This window comes from Rhinatrema bivittatum, chromosome 3 (assembly GCF_901001135.1).
Source record: "Rhinatrema bivittatum chromosome 3, aRhiBiv1.1, whole genome shotgun sequence".
NCBI classification, from domain to species: domain Eukaryota; kingdom Metazoa; phylum Chordata; class Amphibia; order Gymnophiona; family Rhinatrematidae; genus Rhinatrema; species Rhinatrema bivittatum.
The window spans coordinates 308,405,484-308,428,068 of record NC_042617.1 but is presented as its reverse complement, the minus strand read 5'-3'; the positions used below and the strand labels follow the sequence as shown (position 1 = coordinate 308,428,068).

Below are 22,585 nucleotides of genomic sequence, written 5' to 3'. Positions count from 1 at the left end.
TTTATTCTCTTCCCTGGCTAACATGCCCACTATAATGATTTGTTGCTATTTCAATGCTTCTTTACACTGCTGTCCATAATTCGTCTGCACTTCTGTAGGGTTGCAGGCTGGCTCCAGATTTTAAGAACAGATTGATTTAGTCCTAGCCTTAACCTAGGATGTGCAGGGAATTATAATTCTGGTTTCCCTATTGCAGTCCCTAAAGAAAAGCAAGAGTACAAGTCCATGCATACAGTGGGGTAATACTGTGACTGGATTAGCCTCTTGTGAAAATCTGAAATCAGCTGGCAACCCAACTCTTAGGTCATTTTCTGAAAGTTAGCTCTTCTGAAGTCTAGGACCCTTGTTCTAGTATTAGTCTAGTTCTGATTGAGTATTTACATTCAGCCACACAGTGCAGTGATCACCCGACTTCAGTCTGTCCCAAACCACAATCTCAATGGCGTTGTCTGTTTATCAATATTGATACTGACTCAACGCCAGTGGGCTTAATCTGAGAAATATCTCTTGCAAGGATTCCACTATCTCTTGGCTTTTAGTTGCTCCTATACTTAAGCATTCTTCAATCCACATGTGGCAAACTTATGTCCCCTATTAACATGTCTCCTTTCCATGCTATTCCTTTTTATGGTTTCTTATTATGTTCATCTTCTTATCTTTTGTCAGCCTGTTGATTACACCTCTGTAGATATCAGATCCCTTTGGTTTCTTCCAGGCAACCCACAGCAACTCAGCTGCTCCTTGATGCCTTTGCATGTCAGTGGCTTTTAGTTTTGTCTTTAATAATAAAGCTACTCCTCCCCGTTTTTACCTAACCTGTCCCTTCAGGAAAGAATGCGTCCTGGTATATTCAACTCCCAATCCTCATTATCACTGAACCATGATTCCGCGACTGAAATCACATCAGTGTTATCCTCAAGGTGGCTTTTAGACCAATGATTACGTTAGACTATGTAAGAGAATATGTAGACAAGACTTTCCAAGTTGCTTTTCTGTCCTCTCTCATTTCCTTGGAAACAGCATCAATTTGCCCACTACTACCTGACCAGCCCTCCTCGCTCTACTTAAGCCACACTCTTCTAGTTTCCATCCCACATTTTAAATTACCTCCAATTCACCATGGCTCGTAGTAACCCAAACTGTGACAACATTTAAGCATGCCTGGGACAAAGTGACAAGAGTAAGTGGGGGAGCAATAAGTAAAATGTATGGGGAGGATGAGCTTGGGGATCATACTTGTTATGAAAACCTCTACAGTCAATCACATGGAACAGACAAAGACCAAAATGAGTAGAAGACAAAACCAGCTTGCATACAACTGTGACAAGTTGCCAAAAAAAGAGAAAGCAAGGTCAACCAACATGAAATGGTGGCAGGGCTTTGGTACATTTTCAGATGTAACTGGGAGGAGGGAAGGAAGTTTGCAAGCATGGGCAGCATGCTGACTTGGCCACACTTCCCGGCTTAGGAGAAAAGGAAGAGGAACTATCGACTTCAGACAATCAGGCTTACATGGCCGTCAGTTGGGAGATGTTTGCGTGTGAAGCTGGCTAGGTCTCACTATAATATAAAATACAGAAACTTCTGGTTATGGGAGATTCCATGGATATGTATTCATTTTGTAAGTGATGATTAGGGTCCATCCCTCACAGAATGAGTCATCTGTCCAAAACTATAAAAGGGATTCCAGCAGTCAGTAGGAGACGTTATCGATGAAGGGAGTGAAGGAGAGGCAGCAAGGGCTGTAGCTGTCCTTAACTCTAGGAAGGGAAAGAGGTAGCTGCCTTTCCTTTCCACAGAGAGATGGAGCTCAGCAAGCAGTACTCTGGAGGAGTTACTGTTGTGCTGGAGGTGGATCCTTGGGCTGAGGTGGGGTTGACGCAACCCACAGGCAAGGGCCTATCGGTCCCCACCGTCAGCAGGTGGAGTGGGCTGAAGCTAGAGGCCACTGGAGCTTCACCTATATAGCCCACATTCCCCTTGGGTTGAGCCTTTGGGTGCCGGGGCTGGCAGGGCTTAGGCAGGCCTTGAGATTAGATGTCAAAGGCAGGTAGTTCAGCCCAGAGACAGCAGGTTCCAGTACAGGAACCCAAGCACCAAGGGACAAGGACTGACTGAAGGTGCTTGAGCAGAGAAAGGCCGGAGCCTTAGGAGTCAAAGTCCAGAGGATAGGGACAGAGGCGTCACCGTCGAACTTGAATGAGAGCTGGCGGCAATTGGAAGGTGTAGCGAGCAACGTAGAACTCTAGACACAAAGGAGTCTATAGCATAGTCATCCGTAACAATGGTCAGGGCACGGAGAATGCAGGCGTGGTCAGGCGTAGCAATAGTCAAGGCACAGTGAAGGCAGGCGTGGTCAGGCATAGCAATGGTCAAGGCACGGAGAAGGCAGGTGTGGTCAGGCATAGCAATGGTCAAGGCGTAGCAAAGGCAGGCGTGGTCAGGCGTAGCAATGGTCAAGGCACGGAGAAGGCAGGTGTGGTCAGATGTAGCAGAGGTCAGGCTTGGAGAAGGCAGGCAAGGTCGGATGTAGCAGAGGTCAGGCTTGGAGAAGGCAGACAAGGTCGGACGTAGCAGAAGTCGACACCAGGAGGTCAGTCAAAGTACAGACGAGACGAACGAGGACACAGGAACTTGGAGATACTCAGGAACACGGAACGAGGAAGCACGGAGGCAACGAGTACACAGAACCAAACAGGGAACTGAGGAGACCTATTGCAAAGGCAATGCTTCAATGTGAGGCCTGAGCATTTATACGCTGAAGGATCTGACGTCAGCATCCGGGTATGCGGTCAGGTTCCCGCCGCGGGCCCTTTAAAAGGTTTACTGATGCGTGCGCGCCTAGGGAAGGGCGAGGCGCTGCTGGCGGCATCTCTCTGCAAACCCCGCGGAGAGGCCCGACGGATGGAGGCATCCTGGCTGGAAGTCCCAGGAAGTGGAGCAGAGCTGGAGGCGCTGGCGTGAGACCGAGGTCGGAGCTGGCGGAACCACTGCCGCAAGCGACGGGGAGCTGGAGCCTGGGAGTTGCTTAGAAAGATGAGAGGGCCGCACTGTGGGGCTGCTGCGGGCGGCGAGCTTAACAGTTACCTCCCCAAGTCCAATGGGAGGAGACACATCACAAGTTATTTGTGGGAGAAGAGGATTACAAGGATCTAGCCAGGTGTACGAGGGAAAAGGGAAGGCTGGATGGACCATTTGGGTCTTTATTTATGCAGCAGACTTATTAGGAACCCGTGGAAAGCCTGAGTGTCCTATGGCTTCACGTAAGTCGCATAAGGAGCTGTGTTTTTGTACCTTCTGGTCCACTGAACTTGGACAAACTGGAGGTCTGAATTGTGCACATCTTTACCATTGCTTTCTCCATTTGGACTTCAGTAAATTATATTTTTGCTTTGAAAATCCAGGTATATTCAGCGGCAGACTTGTCTGGATAATTGCCGCCGAATATCTGGGTAAAATTACCTGGGTAAAGTTATCCAGGTAAGTTTCCTGCTCACCAGTCTGCTGAATAACTACCTCAAAGTGGTTAAAATAAGAGGGAAACGTATAAAAGCTGCACCCATCCACTGGAACAATCTCCCCTCCTCCCTACGTCAAGAAGCCTGCCCAAAAAAAATGTAAACAGTACCTGAAAACATGCCTCTTCAAACAAGCATACTCCGATCAGTACACCTCCCCCTCTTGACACCTTTTCCCACCTCTGACCTACATGGCTTCCTCGTAAATAGTTATATATCTGTAATAGACCTATTCCCACCTCTGACCTTCACGGCTTCCTTGTAAATAGTTATATATATATATTCTCCCTACATCTCCTATATTTTTATACCTTATAATTGTAAATCATTCAATTTTATATCTGTATTGTCACATGTTCATTGTTTCACTGTAAAGCGCTTGTTTGCTGATTTTTTTTGTTTAATGTGAACCGATGAGATGTTCCCAATGTTCATCGGTATATAAAAACTTCTAAATAAATAAATAAATAAATAATAGATAAAACAGTGGTAACACTAAGCCAGAAGTACAAGATACAGAAAGAAGGGGAACAAGGACAGGTCCAAGGTTCTGGTGCTGGTTTCATACTATCCCAATTACATTTCGGACCTGGCAGCAGAGTGCCGCATATTTTGCTGTTATAGCTGATGTTTCTTCTTTTTCCTCCCAGGATGATACAGCGGTCTTCCTGCTCGTTCTTTGATTTTCTCTAATGTGCATCCCTCATATCTTTGTATTTTGCACAGTGCAGGAGGAAATGCATTTGTGTTTCTCCTGTGTTGTACTACACATAGAGAACAATTTTCAAAGGAATGTCTGCCAGTAAAACAAAGGTTTACCCATGCAAACTGTGCTGTACCCTCCCCGGGCCCTCTGCTGGGGAAACAGTTGCTGGGCATGGGGTTGGGTTGGGCTGGTGGAAGAAGAGTATATGCGGGTATTTATTTCCACATCTTCCTGCACACTGCACCTTCTGTTTTCCAATCTGCACCTTCCCACAGGACATGTATTACTGTTCTAAGGCATGTCCCAATATTTATATTACTGCCTTTTCAAAGGCAGATCCAGGGATTAATTTGTGTGTGTGTGTGTGGGGGGGGACACGACAGTTCCACCCCCTTCTTTTCAGACCTAACAGGCAGAGCAGCAGGGCTGTTCTGCTCCATCCCCTCCCTTCCATGCAGTTTGCAGGGAGAGGGTGGACCTGGAGCCACTCAGCAACTCTGCATCCTAATCCAGCTCCTCCCTTGTTCCCAGCTGCCCTCCTGTTCTGTTAAGTAGTGAGGAAACCATGAGTTACTGTTCCCCTCCTTCCAGCAACCTCACTCCCCCCTCCCCTCCCCGGGAGGCGAAAAGCAGGCTGAACGTTTGAATTTCAAACCTGCCCCAGCCCAAGGAGACTGAGTATAGCAGGCCGTACATGCCAGTCTGCCCTCACTCTCCAAGGCAGAGAAGAGCCAGCTGATTCTGGTTCGAAGAGGAGGCCTGTGCCTTACTGGCTATGGAAAGAGAGAGGAGAGATACTGGAGAAGGTCATTTTCCAGGGGAAGGGAGTTTGAGGACTTCCATGGAATAAGAGTGGGGGGGCTCTAGACCACTGTGAGGGAACAAGGACTACTGGGGGAGTCATGAGTGGGTGCTATCTGTAGAGGACTAGGACCCCCAGGGCAGAGAGGTGGAAGGCCCCCCGGGGATGAAATAAGAGAGTGTGTGTGTGTGTTACAAACTCCCTTTGCTACCTCATCAACTTAAAGAAATTCCGAATAGATGAATGAAGTGACCAACCCGGATAACAAATTTTTAAAACATGATTAAAATTGAGAATAACCAAAGGATTAATTGCCTTAAAAAAACAATGTTAAAATTTTAAACTTGATTCACAAAGCAACTGGGAGCCAATAAAGCTTATACAAAGTGGGCGTAATATAATGCTGCGGAGGAACCCCCAGAAGCAAAGAGAAGGAAGCAGGAGCTTTGCTAAAGCTACTTGTCGGAAGATTACTGCATTTTGCTTCCAGCACTGCTGAGGTAAGCAGGCTCTTGGTTGTTTAATTTCACCTGTAATTAATACAAGTCTGTAGAAGAATTGCTGTAGTCCAGTCTATTCTGTCCTCTGGCACGCCAAAGACTGCTCACACTGTGTTACAAAGCAGATTGAGGAAGTTCTACATATAAAGAATTGCAGTAGTCTAATGGAGAAACAAGTGCCTGAACTATTTTAACATCATTGGTATTAAGAAATGGTTTTAAATTACACAAAAGGCGAAGCTTAAAAAGAAACCCTTGAATGAACTTTTAACAAGAGGATGAAGGAGAGTGGGGAATCCAACGGAATACTTCAATCATGCATTTGGGCAGATATCTGCAGATCATTCATAGATAAGGTTATAGACACATCAGCAATTGGGAACCACAAAAGTAAGATAATTTCAGTTTTCTGTAAGTTCATCTATTCTTTGTCAACCAAGCTCGGATAACCTACAATGAGCAATTTTCTGAAGTGGAGATGAGATCAACAAAAAGAATTGATTGTCGTCAGCAGCATACAATTTGTAGTTCACACCTAGGTTGTACAAAATTCTGCAAAGCGGCCAAAGACAGATATTTAATAGCATCGCTGAAAGAGCTGAGCCCTGGGGAATACCCATAAGCAGAGGTGCAGGGGCATGGCAGGACCCCACTGTCACTGAAACTGATCAAACCAAGCAAGCACCACTGAGGAGATGCCTAACGTTTTCAAGCACTCAGTCAGGACCGCGTGATTTAACACTATCAAAGGCAGTGGCCAAATCTAATAAAACAAGAAAATACTTGGTCCCAGAATCAAAACCACATAGAAATGGAGTCAAAGCCAGACACCAGCAAAGTCTCTCTGCTATGAGCAGCCCTGAACACAAACTGGAAATCATCTAGATGGCGGTTCTCGTCTACAAACAGAACACACATACTCGTTATGAGTTTTATTGGTTGGTAAGCCGCTGTCTGATGTTTGGAAAATGCAATAAACGGATTTTGGGGAAAAAAAAAAAAAAAAGAACGCGGCTGTCTAAAAGCAACCTTCTTGACAACTTTAGCCAGAAGGGCAAAGAAGAATTTGCACTGAATAGAATCCTATGGAAGCAGCTGACTACAAGATTTTTAATAATTAAAATAAATAAATAAATACATACATACATAAGATACAGCTTGAAAACTGGCAAGAACTGAAGGATCCATTTATTATTTTTTTTACATAGGGCATACTGCAGCTCAATAATACAGCCCCCTACCCTTGTCTACTTGAAAAAGTAAGAGAGGGTGGCTGAGGCTTGATTGGACAACAGAGCATTCAGTTTTTGTCTTACTATTTCTAAGTTGTGGTTACTTATACTGTATTTGCTGAGGGCTCTGTGTTCTGCTCTGTGAGGTAGATTTTAAAAGGGTTACGCGCATAAGTTATGCGCGTAACCCTTTTAAAACCCCCCTGCACGCGCAGAGCCTATTTTGCATAGGCTCGGCGGCGCGCACAAGCCCCGGGACGCGCGTAAGTCCCAGGGCTTCACTAGGGGGGCGTGTCGAGGCCGACGCGACATTCGGGGCATTCCGGGGGGCGTGGTGAAACGGGTCCCAGGCCGGGGAATCGCGCGCCAACAGACCGCTGGTGCGCGTGAGTTAAGCCTGCTTCTGGCAGGCTTAACTTTTAAAACACAGGTAGGGGCGGGGTTTAGATAGGGCCGGGGGGATGGGTTAGGTAGGGGAAGGGAGGGAAAGGTGCGGGAGGGGGGTGGAAGGAAAGTTCCCTCTGAGGCCGCTCCGATTTCGGAGCGGCCTCGGAGGGAACGGGCAGCACGCGCAGGGCTCGGCGCGCGCAAGGTGCACAAATGTGCACCCCTTTGCGCGCGCCGACCCCGAATCTTATAAGATGCGTGCGGCTACGCGCTTGTCTTATAAAATCCCGCGTACTTTTGCTTGCGCCTGGTGCGCGAACAAAAGTACGAGTGGGCGTAGATTTACAAAATTTACCCCTGTGTGTGACCAAGATGAGGTATTCTGCTAATGTATAATTTCTGTGAAGGGGTCTGCAGCCATCCAGCTTGTTCTGTTTCCCCAGTAGGAGATGTACTGGTGTTCTAGGGCCTGATGAAATATTTGCAGTGTTTCCTTTTCATGTAGGGTTGTTGTTTGGTTATGGCAGGTTTGTTATGTAAGTTTTAAGTAATTTTTTTTAGCGTTTTGTGTCGCTTCGCAAAGTAGTAATGAAGGCAGTCTGTGTCACTATTACTGAACTGGCAAAAGAATTAGAATGTTTTCCCTATGGTGAGCAATATCTGATTTATGTATTTATTTTGGCATTTATATAATCGCACTAAAACAACATTTGTTCCCAGAGTGATGTACAACATTTAAAACATTCAACACTTAGTAAAATTACAATGCAGCCATTCCCAACACAACCAGAAACACCCTAGTTCAGCCCAGCCAGCCAGCCAGTTCAGGGATTTCCTTCAGCCAATGTGGTATGGATTTCTTTTCATTTATAAATGTTTTTCTTGATTTTTTTTAGCAATCCATCGCCTAAGGTCACAGATAACATAAAATACTATAACATAATTTCTGAAACATATTTGTATTATGTTATCTATCTATTGATCAATATATATATGTGACAGCAGTGGGCTGGCAGTATCAAATTAATGGGGGAGGAGGCAGAGGGAAAGAGGAGAGGATCCAGTCCACAAACGTTTGCCCAGGGCCCTTTCAGTGGTTAAAACAGCTCTGGGTGGAGAGGAAGTGATGTCACCAATGGTGGAGGCAGCTTAACTGCGGAGCTCCCCATTCCACTCGGTGAATTTGCCCTCATCTAAGCATTTACAGGTCGTTTGCAGCTAAATTCAGCAACGGATCGCAAAATAGAAGAAGTCAGCATGAATACTAAGCGAAAATCTGTAGGTTTTTGCCAATTTTCGTATTGCAGAGAGGAAGCCGCGGAGGGAGGAGATGGAAGCATGGAAAAGCCTGAAGACCCAGATGCAGGCCCCAGCCTTGCGGATATTTGCCCAACTACCGATATGCCATCAAGTGATGAATTCCGCGACTGGTTTTGTGAGCTACGCAGAGACTTAAGAAACAATAAAAAAGAGTTGCTGAAAAGCATGGCGGAAATCAAAGAAGAAATAGCGTCGATGGGACACCGTGAAGACGAAATGGACACTAGTCTTGACAGCCAGGAGGAGTTAAGCAAAACGCTGCAAAACGCCTATACTAACCTTTAGGAAGACAACGCTGCCTTAAAAGAAAAGTTAGCCGATTTGGAAAATCAGACCCGGCGAAACAACTTGAGATTCCGTGGCTTTGCCGAAACACCGGAGAACAAGAACTGTGGCGAAATAGCGGTAAGGTTTTGTCAGCACTTACTTTCTACCACAAGTTCTGATTTGGAAGCATTGTCGCCTAATGTGAAACTCGACCGAGCCCACCATGCATTAGGGCCGATTATAGCAAACCATCAGAGGGACATCGTCATATGCTTTCACGACTACTGCGTGAAGGAAGAAATTGCGCAGGCAGCCCGACAACATCCTAAGTGATCCTGGGAAGATCAGGAAATATCTATATTTGCAGCCCCGTCTAAAGCGATGCTCCAGAGTCGCCAAGAACTGAAGGATATCACCAGCTTTCTGTGTAAGGAGAGCATAAAATACAGATGGCTACATCCCTTTGGCTTAATGTTTAGTGTTGATGGTGCTACATCTAAAATTTGTTCATACGATGGAGGAGGCAGCCATCTTGCAACCTCGTGGTTTTCTCCTTATGGAGCAAGCTACGCAACAGGATAAAGCTCGAGCTTTCAAAAGCTCACACCCGACATGGCAGCGCGTCGGAAAAGGCAACAACAGGCTGCGCAGACAACCTGGAAGTCCTTCTTCGCACAAGGACAGTATCTGACTTTCATCAAAGCAATAGCGATGCTTTGCTTTTGAATGGTCACAACTAAATAATGGCTCTTCTCTTTAGTTGCGTGTAACGATCACTGCAAGCAACATCACTATGCATCTGGCTACCTGACAAAGACCTTTATGCTAATGGAACCAGCGAAGGAAGGCTTGTATCTGCCTTATTTATAGGTTTAATTGTTCTGTATTGTAAGGGCTTTCTTCTAAAGGTTAGAATTTTGTACTTAGTCACTGAGTGGAGAGGGGACCCTCCCCTGGAGAGAGGCAGAACCTCCTCCTAAGATATTGTGGGAAGTGGCCTGCGTGGAGGTAATCGCAGGCCTAAGGGCTTCACGGGCTGGGGAGGGAGAAGATGGGGGGGGGGGGGGCGGGAATCCCAGATGTTTCTTCTTCAAATGGATGTATGATCCTACACTCCAGTCTGTTATCACATTATATATATATAGACCATCGCGGCAGAGGGGTTGCAATACTTAATGAGGGGGAGGAAGATGACTTGCCGAGAGCATATCAGTACCCTCAAGAGCCTTATTCTTTGCGATACTATTATCCCTTGTATTCACGATGGCTACATTTAGTTTGCTTTCTTTGAATGTGAAAGGCCTGAACTCCCCATACAAATGCCATATTCTATAAAGGGAGTTGGAACGGCACCGAGTAGATATAGCGTTTGTGCAAGAGATGCACCTTAAAGCCCGTTATGAGCATCTACTACGTCATATACATTTCCCTCAGGCTTACTTCTCACCCTGTGACAAAGGCTCTAAGCATACTGGGGTCTGTATTCTATTTTCCCAAAATTTCTTATTTGACCTCAAAAACCTTTATTAAAGATCCAATGATCTTTAATTAAAGACCTTGTATTGCAAATATTAGTAAATGGGACTATACACTCTGGTCAACCTATATGCACCCAATAAAGGCCAGGGATCCTTTATACAGGCCTTATGTCAAATACTATTGCAATGTGAAGTGGGGAATTTGATTGTGGGCGGGGATTTTAATATAGCGAGAGTACCAACGATGGATACCTCATCTGGGTTAGCGACATGGTCTGCATCTCATAGGGTACATTTCAACACCTTTATTGAAGAATGGAACCTAATTGATGTTTGGAGGTTTCATTACTCAATGTTGTGATCCTATACATATTACTCAAATGTGCATGACAATTATTCAAGAATCGATTATTTTTTGATAGATAAGAACCTTAGCCCAAAGTGATGAGTGCTTGTATAGAGACAATTGTTTGGTCAGATCATGCTCCCATTTGGGTAAATCTCTCCTTTGCTAGCTCGGACCCAGGCCTTAAATTTTGGAGACTCAATGAGTTGCTACTCCTAAATCACAACTTTTGTGAATCATTCCAAAATGAAATCCATACCTACCTCACCATTAATGATAATGGAGAGACTTCCCCTGTAAGTCTTGTGGGATAGTTTTAAAGCTTTCACTAGAGGACTGCTCATCTCCAGAGCGTCATATACTAAAAAAGTGAAGGAACAAAAATGCAAAGAGCTCAGACGAACCATTCATTCTCTGGCCCTTTGACATTTAGCGGGGAGCACTCTAATCTATCTCAAGTAGGCAGAGGCACCCGACAGGGATGCCCACTGTCCCCTCTCTTATTTGCCCTATTTCTGGAACTACTCACCATAAAAATCAGGAAGGATCCAAATATTGTGGGAATACAAGTAGGCAATCAGATGCTTAAATTATCATTATTCACCGATGATATTTTTATTGTCAGTGATCCCCACCTGTCTCTAAACACATTTGAGAATCAGCTAGGAAATTTTAGTAAGGCATCTGGCTTCAAAGTCAACTGGGAAAAATCTGAAATCTTAAATGTCTCATGTGAGGCTGAGACAACGAAATTCCTACGATCTCACTACCCATTTAGATGGGCCAAACATAAAATTAAATATCTGGGAAATTATCCTGGACAGCACCCCGATGCTCTGTGTGAGTTGAATTATCCACCTTTGGTGCGGAGTATTTGGCAAGACTTGGAGAAATGGGAGCGTCTATCTCTTCCCTGGTTAGGCAGAGTGGCCCTAATTAAAATGAATGCCTTACCATGCTTCCTTTATCCTTTCCAGACATTGCCGATTCATCTGTCTACTAACTTGCTTAAAAGATGGCAGAGAAGAATTTTTAGCTTTATTTGGAAGCGGCGCCCTCCTAGGATTCGGAGGCGGGTAATGTATGCCTCGAAGTCTGATGGCCCTAACATTGAGTGGTATTATGCTGCAGCCCAGCTTCATTAAGCAACTGTTTGGCATATTACCAGTCTGCCAAAACTCTGGGTTATGCTTGATCAAACACGAGCAGCGCCTATGCCTTTGGATGCATATCTATGGCAACCAACTAAAACATGGCACGTGAGCTTAAAATTATTCCCCACGACATGTCTGACTTTAAATGTGTGTAAGCGATGGAGCTCTAAATTGGTCAGATCCCGAGATCACTTTTTATCTTCCCATCTATTTTACAATATATTTTTTATACCATGCCTACCACTCTCAGCCTTCAAAATCTGAAAGGCGAAGGGTATACATAGAATGGGACAGATTTGGGAGGCAGATAGTGTGCTTTCATTTGAGCAGATATGTTCGAGATTTGAGATCCCCACTACTGAATTTTTCTCATTTCAACAACTATCATCCTTTCTCCTTAATATAAAAACTCATTCTCAATAAATGTTGGGAAAGTCTTTATTTGGTTTTTGCTCCCTGGGGGTAAATTTAAAGGTCTCTTCTCAAAAATGTATAAACTACTCAATGTTAGAGAGAAAGAGAAACCTAAACATATACTGTCATGGGAGCATGATGACATTATACTACGTGCTCGTAACATATCTATCTCAACTTTATTAACAGAAAATTGTTACAACATGTTATACTGCTGGTATTACACACCTGAGCGGCTTCACAAAATGTACCCTAAAACTAGTAATCTCTGCTGGAGGGAGTGTGGATAAGTTGGGACATTTATGCATATCTGGTGGGAATGCACCATTATTCAAGGGATGTGGAAACGAACTGAGACTTTCATAGCTGTTTTATTGCAGCAGTTAAATGGAACAAAATGCAGAAATATCATTCCATCTGTACTCCCTATCTTCTTGGGAAAACCAATGTCTTCTTATAACTATTCCTGGCTTGATATCCGTTAAATTGCTGCGATAAGAAACATTGACTCTGTTTCAGTTGCTTTTTCAAGCTCCTCTGGCAGTGTTAGCGAGTATATGTAAATCTATCTGGATACATCTGGGGTTAGGGGACTCAATATACATGCTAAAATGGTTTGGTTTCGTTTTGCTGGATTGTTTTTGAATTTTACTGTATTGGCATATTGAAACCAATAAAAAGATAATAATAATAATAATAATAATAATAATAAAAAAAATCAGCCTTGGGTGAACTCAATTTTTGCAGTAACATACAGTGAGTGCCCAAAGTAGCACTGGATATAGGGAGGTGCATAATGCTTTGTGAGAGACAGGAGGTTCTTGGCATAGCTGGCATACATACAAAGGCGAGGTGTGTGGGGGAGCACAAGAAAAATATTAAGAGTTTGTGCAGAATGATTCCTCCTGGTGAGAGCTGGATGAAGAGCTGTGCATAACAGCTCCCTTGTGAGAGCTGGATAAATAAAGGAAAGAGAGGGGGCAATGCACGACAGCTCCCTGATGAGAGCTGGATGAAAAGGAAGATGAAGACAGGCCATATAAAGAACACACAAAAATGCACAAAACTAAGGTCAATATGGCCTGGAGCAATAATACATCTGAAGACTTGCTCTAACACGGAAACACTGAATTATAACTGGAAGAGACCCTTAAGCTGATCTGGTCTACCAAGTTTCATTCCATAGATCTCTGGCTTTTCCCTCACTTCTTGGCTTGTCCTAGGTTTTCTTGAATTCTGTTACTATTTTTGTCCCCACCAACTCCACTGGGAGACCGTGTCATACACCCGTTGTTCTTCCTGAGTCTAGCACCCCCCCACCCTCATTCCGTAACTTATTATTCCTCAGCACTCTTTACTTTGAAGGAGGTTTGTTTCTTGCAGGGCCGGCTTCAGACTAACTGATGCCCTGTACAAAAAAACTGAAATTGGCACCCCCTCCTTCCCCAGTGAAAAATACCAGCTTCATTCATGCCACCACCCGCAGCCTCGCTCTTACGTTCCATCCTCCCCTCTTTGCTCTTAATGTCCATTTCTGCCCCGGCCGCTCCGTGCAGACAGGAGACCTGTGCTGCATTCTGCCGCTGAAATCTCTCTCTTTCCTGCGAGGTTCAAACAGTGTACCATGGGAGGGAGGGAGGCGCCAACAGCAGGAAGCAGCATTCAGAAGGGCTGGGCTCCCAGCGCAGCTTTCCTGTTGCGGGGATGGCAGCAGCACTTCAGCCCCCCCCGTGGAAGGCGGGGATGGAGGCAGTGCTTGAGAACAACCCTTCTTTGTACCTTGGGTGGGGCCGGTGGAAGATGGCCACATGGGCTCTATGAGAAGAGTGACCCCCCCCCCCCCAGCTCTGCTTTGACCCAGCTGCCCACTGGGAGAGGGCACTGGGGTCCTCTCCCCCTAATGCTTGACTGCACAGGTCACACACCCAAAATGCTGGCCCTGGCTTCTTGTGCCTGATTTATACCTTTGAGGTATCACATTCCTCCATCTCACCGCTCATCTCCTCCACGAATACATCTTTAATTTCCTAAGCTCATATAACTTTTGGTGTTGACCCTGTACCGCCTCCAGCCTCTCTGTTATCCTTTTGGAGGTATGGCCTCCAGAACTTGGATACAATATTCTAGATGAGGTCTCATTATTGCTTCCCTTTTCCTACTGATTATGCCTCTCCCTATACACTGCAGCATCCTTGTGGCTCTGATCACGGCTTCATCGCACTGTTTTGCTACCTTGAAATTATCAAACATGATCACCCTGAGGTCTCTTTCCTGGCTGGTGCACATTGGTTTCTCACCCCCCCCCCCCCAACCAACACAATCAGGTACTGCTCCCTTAAACTTCTGAACCCAAAATACATGATTCTGCACTGTTTTGCACTGAATCTTGTCTGTGCGTTTCTCAGATCACCCTCATTCTCGGGCCGATACAGTAAAAACGCGGGGGAGCGGGCGAACACCCGCTCTCCCAGCGTGCGCAAAGGCCACTCTCTGCGCGCAATACAGTATCTTAATTTATATAAATTAGGCCCGGCGGTAAAAAGAGGCGCTAGGGACACTAGTGCATCCCTAGCGTCTCTTTTTTGACGGAAGCGGCGGCTGTCAGCGGGTTTGACAGCCGACGCTCAATTTTGCCGGCGTCGGTTCTTGGGCCCGTTGACAGCCACGGGCTCGGAAACCGGACGCTAGCAAAATTGAGCGTCCGGTTTTCGACCCGACAGCTGCGGGCCCATTTTACATTTTTATTTATTTTTTTTACTTTTTTAAACTTTCGGGACCTCTGACTTAATATCGCCATGATATTAAGTCGGAGGGTGCACAGAAAAGCCGTTTTTACTGCTTTCTGTGCACATTTCCCGGTGCCCGGAGAAATTAGCACCTACCTTTGGATAGGCGCTAATTTCTGAAAGCAAAATGTGCGGGAATACCTAATAGGGCCATCAACATGCAATTGCATGTTGCGGGTGCTATTAGGTTGGGGGGAGGGGGATTGGACGCGCGTTTTGGACTCCGCGTCCAACCCCCCCGAACCTAATAGCGCCCGCAACATGAATAAGGGGTAAAGCTAGCGCGTCTGTCTGCTCTTCAGGGGTGTCCATTCTGTTGCAGATTTTATTGTCACCTGAAAACAGATAAACAAAGCTACCACCCTCTTTAGTTAACTGTCACCCCCCACCCCCTGCAGAACATTTCTGTCTTCCCCTACGCAGGACATACCGTCAGCTCGGCCACGCTGCGCTGCTTCTTGTGTCGGCTCAGTAAAGGGTTTGGTTTCCCGGCCACGCCATCCCGGTGTCTCCTGCTGGAGATGTGCTGCAGCCAAACACAGGCACCGATTTACAAACAAGCAAGGACGACCGCGTGCGCACCACCGGCATGCAAACAAGCGCTCGTGCGTGCAACCAATGCACAAGGACACCCGCACGCTACAGAAATGCAGAGCCGCATGTGCCTTCACCTAGGGAGGGCAAATTTCAAAACGGATTTCTGCAGCTAAAAATGTTTTTCGCCAGCGTGAATGGTCTTGAGGATTTTCCACCCTGTATGAAGATAAAACTTATGCGTCTTGTGCCACAACGGCTGTACTTTTTACCCGTGCCGTGGAAGCATTCCCAGGTCGGGGGGGGGGGGGGGGGGCGGAGTACGCTCGCAGTTATGGATTTTTTTTCCAAAGCTACGTGCGTAGTTTTGGCTGGGAAATCTTGTCAGCAGGAAAAGCAGCTGCAAATCTCTGCGGGGACTTTTTCCTTGGGCAGCTCGCAAAGAAAAAGTATGCCTGCAACTTTTCTTTGAAAGTTAGTGGGAAGCCGGCTGCTATACAGAGCTCGCAGATGTCATGTTACAGTTACTGACGGTTTGCGTGCTGCTAACTTAGGCCCCATCCCAGGGAGACTCGGTCCTGCAGTCCGAACAGGAACAGTGAATGAAGTTCTTTATTGTTTCCCAGGGCGCCCTCTGGTGTCCCATGACCTTAACAACAACTTTGCTAACGCAGCCTTTAACTGAACGTTACGCTCCACGTCACGGCGGACTTTGCAGCTATGCATGAAGGAAAAATGTAAAAGCCTTTTATGTGGGCGCAAGTTTTTTTTTTTTACCGCCCTAGATTGTCCCTCCCTCGCTGTGGCTCAAAGACTGTACATTGTTTAGCTGCATTTAGGGAAGGGATTCCGGGAGTGGGGGAAGTGGAGAGGAAATAACAGATACAAAACGCATTTTCAAATCCATGCACATTATTTTCCATTCAGGAAATTTCTGCGAAAAAAAAAATAAATAAATAATAATAATAATCTGGTAAAAATGGCCATGCACATTTTGTACCCATGGCAATTTCAAAACAAAAACATGTACTTTCAGGTTGCAAACTGGAGCAACCCCACAGGTGAAAAGAAACCATGGACTTTGTCCCAATGTGGGTGTTTTGAATACTGCCCTCCATGAAAAAGGGCCATGGTATCAGCAGATGGAGGGAGCTGGAGCAGCTCGGCACAGCCACGTGTGGCACTCTCAGGTTTGGGCTTTTTCACATCATAGGTGGCCACAGCAGAAGGGGTGGTGGCAGGGGATGGTTTTTCAAGAAGATGTCCCAGTGTTGGTCTTTTAATAATTAACTAAAAGGGGAGTCGGTGTGCATTTAGGTAGGAGATAGGAAGGTGTATCAGCTGGTGTGTGGTTTGGGGCACAAAGAGGCATGGGGGGTGTGCATGTATGGGGAGCAGGTGGGAAGGAACATCAGGCTTTGTATATGTTTGGAGAGGAAACGGAAATGGTGGCCATGTTTATGTGTGTCCAGAGAGGGAATGGGAAGGAGGGCTAGCGTGTGCCAGAGGGGAAGGTGCAGGAAGAGCTGTCAGGTTGGGTGGGCTGGAAGGGGTGTAAGTGTTTGTGCACGTTTCAGGGGGTGAGAAGGGGTGTCGGTGGTTGTGTCTTGTAGTGTGGGAGGGGGTGTCAGGGATTATGAATATTTGGGAAGGGGATAGGAAGAAGTGTCAGTATGTGTGTGTTTGGGAGTGGGAAGGGGTAGAGATAAAGAAAGAATATTGTGGCGAAAAAGGACATAAGACCCACCTAGTCTGCCCAGTTTACTTCCTGTTACAATAATTTGGACCACATTTGATCTCTAAAACTCTTTTCGTTTCTTTGCAAGGTAAGGATCTTTCTTGCGTACGCCAGGCTTTCCTGAATTCTGTTGCTGTTTTCTTTCCCACTACCTTAACTGCGATGCAGTTCCATGCATCCACCACCCTTCTTCTCAATTTCTACTCCTCCTCCAGCCTCATCCCATGACCTCTTTGTCCTAGAACTTCCACACCATCGAAAAAAGTTTGCTTCCTGTGCATTATTTAAAGCTGTGAGGTATTTGAATCTCTGTCCTATCTTGTGACCCTCCTGCAAAGCAGTCATTAAAAGAGTCCCTGGAGGAAGTCCACATGAAAACCTGTATGATTAAAAGCATGCAGCCAAACGGCAACCCACAAAAACCAGGGTGAAGCCTGACCTGTAATGGACACCCGATAGCCAAGCCCAGACTGAGCTATGATAAATGCCTAGCAACCCAAAATACAGAATGGGAAGATAACCACAACAACCAACACCTAAAGTTTACAGTAACCACGGTTTCTGTTGTGTGATAGCAACAGTTCTCCACAGAATTAGTATAAAAATGGAGACATAGCCAACACACACACACAGTAAAGAGAGAAAACAGAAGAGAGCAAAGCAACCCTTGGGGAAGCAGAGACAATCAGGCCCGGCCAACCTTGTGTTCCTCTTTCTTTGCTGAGCTTTGTCCCGGTGTATATATAGAATTATATCTTAAGAAGTCAGATATTGGAATTATATGTGTGTGCCCCTAATTTGAAAACACATATACAATTATGTAATAAATGAAATATTGTGAATGTTTGACCACTGGTCAGACATTCCTCCGTGGTACACACAGGTTCTTAAGTCTCATCTCATAGTGCTTTTGGGGCAGACTGCACCATTTTGGCAGTCTCTCTCTGGATCACCTCCACTCTGTCTATATTCTTTTTGAGAAACAGTCTCCAGAACTGAACACTATACTCCAGGTGAGGTTTTACCAATAACCTGTGCAGAGACATTATCGAGTATAACTTTTCCTAAACACCCTGTCATTCCTTCAGCTCTGTTCACTGCTTTGTTGTACTGTTTTGCAACCTTGAAATCACTGGATACGATCAGCACTAGACTTCTCTCCTGCTTAACACCCATCAGTCCCTCACCTTCCATCATGCACTGCTCCCTTGAATTTCTGCATCTCAAAAGGCATGACTCTTGTACTGAATCTCAGTTGCTAAACTTGGACCACTCTTTAAGCTTCCTTAGATCACTCCTTACTGTATCTATTCTACTTGTAGTGTCCTCTCCGTTGCAAATCTTTGCATCATCTGCAGAAAACCAAAGCTTAACCTACTATCAACTCTTCATTATCACTTATGAAAGCACTGCACAGAACCGGCCCCAACATTAATACGTAAGGGAACCCCTTACTAATCACTGCTTGGTATAAATTCCATTTACCACCACCCTCTGCTGCTTACTGCTCAACCAATTTTTAACCCAGTCAACCACCCCTAGATTGCGAATTTATGAGCCTCCTATGTGGAACAATGTCAAAAGATGTTGACTGTGTGCGTTCGGGGGGGTGAGGCGGTGGGAAGGAGCGTAAGTGTTTGCGTATGCTTCAGAAAAGGGTGAGAATGGGTGTCGGACGTTTCAATAACTGGAGGATTTTATTTTACAAAAATGACAACATAGGCAGCACTGTGAAGTAGAAGGGGACAAGCGAGCTGTTCCTGGGAATGGGGCTGGCTTCTGCCGCACGCGCGCAGTCAATAGTTACAGCTACCGCTTATCACGCAAAGGAGCTGGGCGCAAATGTCGGCCTCTCCTCCCTCTATGCCCCCATCCTCTCATCAGAATCTGGAACCCTGGGGATCCCTGGTCAGCCCCTAGAGCAAATTCATTTGCCTTTTCACAGAGACCCCAAATTGGAATTTCTTATCTCTGTTACTCCCCCCCAAGGCCGTTTGTTTCGGTTTGTGAAGTGTGCATGAATACATCTCAGCACAGACTTCTGAGGCAGGCCACCAAGCCTCTCTGCACTGATTTATAGGACACTGACAGGCACGCGCTGCTCCCCTTCACTCTGGATGCACGCTGCATGCTCTCCCCCTTCATGCAAGGTGCATGCCCTTTGCTGTTCTTCCCCCCCCCCCACCCCAGCTGCATGTCGTGTGCAGCGCCCTCCCTCTAGATGCATACCGCGTGCTGCGCCACCCCTCCCACCCTCCCTCGTTCTGGATGCACGTTGCATACTACGCCGCCACTTCAACTCAGATGCACACTCTGTGCTGCTCCCCTTCTGTATGCACAGCATCTATAAGCACTTTGTGCATGTGGCAGTATTGGGAGGTTTCATAGGGTGTACCTGTTTGAGCTGGACCTCTGAGTTCACTTTCACATTGCAGATCTCACAGTGAAAGGTCCTCTCCTGAGTGGAGGTGTCCTGACTCCCCGTCTCCCCCGTCCCTGAAAGGCCCAGTCTTGGATAGGCCTTGATTGGACCCAAACCACTTCGGGCTTCGAGGATGGTTTTGTGTTTAGTGCCTGTGATAAGAATATGAAAATACAGTGTAACTGAGCAGAGCAGATTCCATTTACCAGCATCCCACTGTGTCCCAGCCTCAAGGTCAGTGGGATATCAACATGCTTGTCTATATAAGGATAACTTGGACACAGCATCAACGGTCCTCATCCTTTCCAATATAATCCCTCTTCTTCTCTCTCATTACACAGCAGCACTGAGGCATGTTAGGGGGCAATTAGCAAAAGCCATTTAACCTGTATGCAGATAACAGTGCAAGCATTCTTCCACACATATGTGCTTTTAGTCGTATTCTGATGTAGGCTTTCGAGGGAGTGGGTTAGGCCAGGGGAGGCAACAATGTGCGTAGATTTTCATTTTCAAAAATATGTGCATTGTTTTGGACAGAAAAAAATACCTGCAGGAAAAAAAATGCAGGTGCAAGTGTCTGTGGCTGCTTTATCCTTGAGCAGTTTTCAAAGGGAATCATGCAACTGCAAGAGAATTTGGCTTTCTTTCCAGAACAGAGGAATGTCGAGAGCTGCACCATACTACCACTGCCCCTCCACCCACTGAGCAGCCCCATACCACTGCCATCCCACCTCTGTGTCGTACTCTGCAGCACTCTTTCCTCCTCCCTCTGCCAGGACGCACTTCTCTCCCTTTGCCACTCCTTGCCCCATCCACAGACAATAGCTTAGGCACAACAGCTCAGAGCACAGTCTGTAAACCGATTAACATCTCAGCAAACAGGAAGTCTACTGTATTTGTCCACCGCAGGAATCTTGTTTACATTTACAGTACAAAACAGCACAAATGCACAAGCTGAGATGTTAATCGGTTTACAGACTGTGCTCTGAGCTATTGTGCCCACTAAGCTAATGTCTGTAGCTGCACTACCTTGTACTGTGAAGGAATTAACATTATTTGAAGGGTCATCTTCTTTCTCACGTTGCTCTTATATATGTATTTATAGCCCCTGAAGCAACCCACATTGAATGGGCAAAACTTGGCCCGAGTTGGGCACTGGTTTTTACCTTTAATTGAAGTATTTCCTGACACCGATCTAATTTTGTTTTGGTTGCATTGCTGCTATGTTGGATTGGCTTCCGTGTTGTTTTCTGGGACCATCCCTCTCACATGGGTGACATCTTCTGATGGAGACTGGCATGGAAAACGTAGGTCAAAGTTTCTAGAACTTTGAGTGAGATCTCCGAGTATGCTCTGGCATGCAATAAACCACACAACCACATAGTGTTCCCTCAGTCTTATAACATAGAATTAAGACAAAAAAAATAATAAAGAGCAAATCCACAAAGTGGAAACCCAACTCCACAGGGAGGTGGGTGGGATTTCGTGAGGACTGACATCCCGCTGTCCTTGAAGGACACCTGTTAACCTGTTACAGGTAAGCAATTCTGCTTTCTCCGAGGTCAAGGAGGATGGCAGTCCTCACACATGGGTGAATCCTTAGTTACAGGCGGCTCCTCAATAGAAATGGGGACTAACAAAACAGCTGCCAATGGGCACAACAACAACAACAACAACGTTTTGTTGGTAACAGGAGGGGGGCAGCCTGAACAGAAAGAACGGGCTCTAGGCGGTAACAGAGTTGGGTTCTAAACCTTAAACAAGTTCCAAATGACAGATTAAACCTACTGTCGTGTCAGCCATCCCTATCTAAACAGTAATGTGGTGCGAACGAGTGGACAGAACTCCCATGTCGCAGCTCTGCAGATCTCCTCCATGGGGACTGTTTGCAAGTGGGCCACCAATGCTGCCAGAGCTCAAAAAGAGTGAGCCTGGACATGGCCGCCAAGATGCAATCCAGCTTGGGCATAACAGAAGGAATAGCCAATTGGAAAGCATCTGCTTGGCAACTGCGATCCCCAACCAGTTCTGATCAAAAGAAACAAAGTTTGGTGGATTGTCTACGAGCTTCTGTCTGCTCCAGATACAAGACTAAGGCTCTTTTGCAGTCTAAACTGTGCAGGGCTTGTTCGCCTTGCTGCAAATGGGGCCTGGGAAAAAATGTTGGTAGGACAATAGACTGGTTAAGATGGAAGTCCTACACCACCTTAGGCAAGAACTTACGGTGCATGCGCAAGACCACTCTATCATGAAAGAACTTAGTGTAAGGTGGATAAGGCCTGGAGCTTGCTGACCCTGCATGCTGAGGTGACCTCCCCCAAAAACAAGACCTTCCAGGTCAGGAACTTAAGGTCATAGGTGTGCAGCGGTTCAAAAGTAGCTTTCATCAGTTGAGCCAACACCAAGTTGAGGTCCCAAGACCCAGTGGGAGGCCTTAGGGGAGGCTTCAATTGAAGAAGCCCCCACATAAAACGTACAACTATAGGCTGTACAGAGATGGGCTTACCCTCTACATTATGGTGATAAGTGCCAATTGCACTTAGATGAACTCTAATGCAGTTGATCTTGAGACCAGCTTTGGAGATGTATAGAAGGTATTCAAGCAGTTTTTGTGTAGAGCAGGAGAAAGTATCTAGGGCCTTTTGCTCACACCACATGGAAAACCTCCTCCACTTCAGTCCGTAAGATTTTCTGGTGGAATGCTTTCTAGAAGCCACGAGATATGGGAGGGGAAAACAGACATATCGTCTGAGAGATTGAGGGCTTATAGAATCAACCTCTCAACATCCAAACTGTGAGCGACAGGGCCTGAAGGTTGGGATCGTGCGACCTGCCCCATCCTGGGAGACGAGATCTGGGGAAGTTCCCAGTCTGATCGGTTTCCGGATGGACAACTCCCAAAGGAGTGGAAACCAGACCTGCCTTGGCCAAGGTGGGCCTATGAGAATCATCGTCCCCTTGACCTCTTTGAGCTTCAAAGT

The 22,585-nt window shown here is 46.0% G+C and overlaps 1 protein-coding gene across 7 annotated transcripts in view; it reads right to left on the bottom strand.

Moving 5' to 3' along the window:
• The window catches only part of ZNF385A (zinc finger protein 385A), a 280,797-nt gene that overhangs the window by 4,026 nt on the left and 254,186 nt on the right, over positions 1–22,585 (bottom strand). For all 7 annotated transcript variants that reach the window (XM_029595142.1, XM_029595145.1, XM_029595147.1 and 4 more), the window contains 2 exons: positions 19,578–19,756; positions 15,341–15,436 (listed from right to left, as the gene is read on the bottom strand). In XM_029595142.1, coding sequence (XP_029451002.1) covers positions 15,341–15,436; positions 19,578–19,756 — 275 coding nt within the window. The remainder of the gene's footprint in view (positions 1–15,340; positions 15,437–19,577; positions 19,757–22,585) is intronic.